Below are 5,000 nucleotides of genomic sequence, written 5' to 3'. Positions count from 1 at the left end.
AAGAATTACAGAGCATCTCAAAATATATATGGTAATGAAAGGGTTAATCAGCACATACACATGCTAACACATACACACACATTAACACATGTGGAGGCGCAATGGCCCAGTGGTTAGGGTAGCGGACTCGCGGTCATAGGATCGCGGTTTCAATTCCCAGACCGGGCGTTGTGAGTGTTTATTGAGCGAAAACAACTAAAGCTCCACGAGGCTTCGGCAGGGGATGGTGGTGATCCCTGCTGTACTCTTTCACCACAACTTTCTCTCACTCTTACTTCCTCTTTCTGTTGTACCTGTATTTCAAAGGGCCGGCCTTGTCACTCTCTGTATCACGCTGAATATCCCCGAGAACTACGTTAAGGGTACACGTGTCTGTGGAGTGCTCAGCCACTTACACGTTAATTTCACGAGCAGGCTGTTCCGTTGATTCGGATCAACCAGAACCCTCATCGTCGTAACCAACGGAGTGCTTCACACATTAACACAATAAACACACACACACACACACTAACATATATAGACACAAACACTATACACACACATACACACACTGACACACAACACCCACATGCACACAAGTCTACCTGATACAACACACACCCTTCACACATACATACGCTCAACCTCATTTTCTTTTTATATGGTTACCTTGCAAAGTGAGGAATTTTGCTTATTTTTCTCCTTTTATTCCAATTCTGTGTCTTTGAATTGTCATCACCATTCCATACCATTTCTTGCATTGCTGTAAATGTCTGTTAACCATTCCATGCAATTTTAATTTTTTTCTTTATTTTTCTTTAATTTTTTTTTTTTTTTGCAGTTCAAAGTCATAGCATTCATTAAAATTCCTGATCAGTTCCTCGTTTCAAATGAAAGTGTTTCTGTCATTACTTTACCTCATGGCAGTAAGTTTACCATTTTTTAATTAGTCTCAGTGTCTCGACCCGGTTTTCTGTACAGTTTTCTGCAAAAGCTCGTAAGATTCACACTCGCACGATTCTGGCTTTTAATTTTGTTTATTACATTCCATATATATGGACACTTTCAGAATGGCACATGTGGTGTGTGTGTGTGTGTGTGTGTAAGTGTGTGTGTATGTGTGTGTGTATGTGTGTGTGTGAGAGAGAGAGAGAGAGAGAGAGAAATTACTCTCTTTTACTCTTTTCATTGTTTCAGTCATTTGACTGTGGCCATGTTGGAGCACGCCTTTAGTCGAGCAAATTGACACTAGGACTTATTCTTTGTAAGCCTAGTACTTCTTCTATTGGTCTCTTTTGCCAAACCGCTAAGTTACGGCAATGTAAACATACCAGCATCGGTTGTCAAGCAATGTTGCGGGGATAAACACAGACACACAAATATATACACACACAAACATGTATATATATATATACATATATACGACAGGCTTCTGTCAGTTTCCATCTACCAAATCCACTCACAAGGCATTGGTTGGCTCGGGGCTATAGTAGAAGACACTTGCCCAAGGTGCCACGCAGTGGGACTGAACCCGGAACCATGTGATTGGTAAGCAAGCTACTTACCACACAGCCATTCCTGCACCTTATCCCAAAATTCGAAACCATCATTATCATTATTATTAAGGTGGCAAGCAGGATAAAATGCTTAGCAATGTTTCTACAGCTTTATGTCCTGAGTTCAAATTCTGCCAAGGTCATCTTGCCCTTTCATACTTTAGGTTCCATAAAATAATTGATTTGCCTCCTTGTCTCAAATTGCTGGCCTTGTACCAAAACAAGGAAGAATTATTATTGGCAAGAATTATCATTGGCATGTTGGACAAAATGCTCAGCAATTTTTTCTGGCTTTATTTTCTGATTTCAAATTCCACTGAGCTTAACTTTTCCTTTTGTCCTTTTGGGGGTCAGTAAAATAAGTACTGGTTTGAACACTGAGTCAATGTAATCAACTAGTTCCCTCCCTTCAAAATCCCCTAAAATCCCATAAGCACTATTGCAGTCGATAGTATTGTCTTTTGTAATCCTGTATTGTTGTTAATCTTTTTAATTTTTTGTGAATAAATTTGCATAAATGAATATTGATTTGGTTTCAGAACCATCATCGGCACCAAAGATATCGAGTGTGGCCACACCATCCCCTACTGTGATTACCATCATCTGGAACCCACCTCTCTATCCAAATGGACGAATAACTGGTTACAAGTTGATGCTTAGTTATGTGAATGAACGAACCATCACACGAGAAGTGTCTGAACACACACATTCTTGGTCCTTCAGCCAGTTGCAACATTCAAAGAATTATACCATTAAGGTCTTAGCCTGGAATGCAGTTGGAGGAGGGCCAGCTGATACACATATCATTACGACACCAGACCTAATGTTGGGTAAGGATAACATTACATTCATTGTCCATTTTATATTGTTGTCGTTACATTCTGAGTTCAAATTCCGCCGAGGTCGACTTTGCCTTTCATCCTTTCGGGGTCGATAAATAAAGTACCAGTTTCCAACTGGGGTCGATGTTATCGACTTAATCCGTTTGTCTGTCCTTGTTTGTCCCCTCTATGTTTAGCTCCTTGTGGGCAGTAAAGAAATACATTTTATATTGTTGTTTGGCTGCAGATCGATCTTCTCTAAGCAGAGCTATGATTAAAGACACTCCAGCAGTGACCATCTCTTATGAGCAGGAAACACTAGATACTTAATGTGTGCTTTCCTTATTTAAACATTTTGTTACCATGTTTCTGTTTGAAATACTCTCAATTTCATTTCTGGTAATTTTGAAAATAATAAAGAATTTACTACAAAAATCTTGTCATCATTAAGTTGGTATAAGACGGCAAGCTGGCAGAATTGTTAGCACACCAGACAAAATGCTTAGTGGCATTTCATCCATCTTTACATTCTGGCTTGTCTGCGGTCTTCTGCAGCAGCGATCCTATTGGTCATGCATGTGTTGGCACCCTTGTGGACAGCTGATCGCCACCCTTCATAAGCGGCGGAAAGTGTAACCTCTCAAAAGAGCTGTTCTTCACTCCTGCTCCAGAGCGTCGGCTGCAGGGTCACTCTGAAAAGCTCTATCTGCGACGATTTCATCTCAATCGAAGGAGAGGGGCTTTCTCCGTCCCGGTTGCGAATCCGTGGAATAAGCTGTCGGACGAGATAGTGAAGATGCCGACGACCGCTCGGTTCAAAGACTCTCTTGACCAGAAATGGCTTGAACTCTTTGCATGAACACCACCCTGTACATAACTCCATGTCCCCCTACATGGCCTTGCTTTTTGCTTTTTGAGCCAAAAATTAACTTAACTTAACTTCTCTGTCTAGAGCAGACTGCTCCCAAGTGTCATGGTCGATGTTGAAGGCTTTCAGTGAGGCTTTCAGGGTGTCCTTAAAGCGCTTCTTCTGGCCGCCTTGTGAGTGCTTTCCCTTTTGCAGCTCACCAAATTCCACTGAGGTCAATGATGCCTTTCATCTTTTTGGGGGGCTGGTAAAATAAGGACCAGTCAAGTACTGAAGTTGATGTAATCAACTTTCCCTTCCCCTCAAAAATCTGCTGGCCCTATGCCAAAACTTGTCTTGCAGGTTATCTGGGGTTACCTCACTTGCACTGGTACCTGTGCCACAAAAAAAGAAAGAAGCATTCAGCACATTCTGCTAAGGGATTGGCATTAGGAAAGGCACCCAGCTGTAGGACCCTTACCAATGCAGACAATAGAGACCAATGCAGCCCTCTGAAGAGATTGGCATTAGGAAAGGCACCCAGCTGTAGGACCCTTACCAATGCAGTCAATAGAGACCAATGCAGCCCTCTGAAGAGATTGGCATTAGGAAAGGCACCCAGCTGTAGGACCCTTACCAATGCAGACAATAGAGACCAATGCAGCCCTCTGATTCTATCAAACTGTTCCATTTATAGCCAGCAAGGAATATGGATATTAAATGATGTCGTTGTCGTTGTCGTTATTTTCCTATTAAGCCAAATGTTCCAGCAGATATATGCAATTTTCTCTGATCGAATTAATTTCTTTTCCAGAAGCAGAAACTGAAAAACCATATTTGGTGTTGGCAGCAAACAATATGATTTTGAAACAGAATTTGTTGGATGTTTTTGGTGACCCTGTAACATTACACCAGGAAAATAACCGAAGCATCACAGTTTTTGGTAATATTTCTTACTTAACATGTTATCTGATGTTTGGAATTAAAAGATTTTCATTTTGTCTTTGTCTCAAACTAGCGTCTAGATATTTAACGACATAATAATTAAGAGAAGCATGTTTCATTTATCTTGCTTTCTTTGTGGAAATGGTTTTTGGAAATGAAGATTTGACATTGAAGAATTCATCTCTCTTTTACAATTTGATGTGACAATATCTTAGAGCTTCTTGCAAACCAATTCCTCGTGTTTAATAAAATAGAAATATTTTCATACCAGCTTTATTTTACGGGCTTTTGAATATATTGTCCAAACCGACTAATCATTCTAGTTTTTCTATATTTCATCAAATGGAAACTAAATGGTAAATATAAAGAAATATTTCTCAAAACTAATGATGCCTATGAACAAATATAGAAAAAAAAGCAAATATCAAGGTTAACTCAACATCTCTGTCCAAACTTTTAAATCTTTATACAATTTTTCCTAATCTGGCTATTCTAATTTCCTTCATCACACAATTGATTTCATATATATTTGTGTGTGTATATATATAATATATATATTATATATATATATATATATATATATATATATATACATATATATATATACATATATATGGTGTGTGGTGAGGCAATTCGTTGCTAAACCCTTAATTGCTTAGTATATATATATATATATATATACTGGAGTAAGTACATAAATGTGAAACAAGGTGGAAAAAAGAGTACTCAAATACCAGAGGTAGAGTAATATGCTTTATTTAAAAGCACCAGAAATATAACAAAAGCTGTTACTCAGAGTTTCACGTTCCTTTTGTCAGAGAGTGTAGTGGGTGCTTCTTATGTGTTACAGGC

General features: G+C 39.0%; 1 protein-coding gene across 6 annotated transcripts in view; it reads left to right on the top strand.

Moving 5' to 3' along the window:
- The window catches only part of LOC115224085 (proto-oncogene tyrosine-protein kinase ROS-like), a 193,442-nt gene that overhangs the window by 8,993 nt on the left and 179,449 nt on the right, over nt 1–5,000 (top strand). For all 6 annotated transcript variants that reach the window (XR_005003674.1, XR_005003673.1, XM_036512873.1 and 3 more), the window contains 3 exons: nt 821–905; nt 2,075–2,365; nt 4,018–4,146. Coding sequence is in view for 4 of the 6 variants with exons in the window: in XM_036512873.1 (XP_036368766.1) it covers nt 821–905; nt 2,075–2,365; nt 4,018–4,146 (505 nt within the window). In the remaining 2 variants the exon portion in view is untranslated. The remainder of the gene's footprint in view (nt 1–820; nt 906–2,074; nt 2,366–4,017; nt 4,147–5,000) is intronic.

The sequence above is a fragment of the Octopus sinensis genome, linkage group LG24 (assembly GCF_006345805.1).
Source record: "Octopus sinensis linkage group LG24, ASM634580v1, whole genome shotgun sequence".
NCBI classification, from domain to species: domain Eukaryota; kingdom Metazoa; phylum Mollusca; class Cephalopoda; order Octopoda; family Octopodidae; genus Octopus; species Octopus sinensis.
Note: the sequence above shows the minus strand (reverse complement) of the source record. Positions and strands in the feature narration are given on the sequence as shown.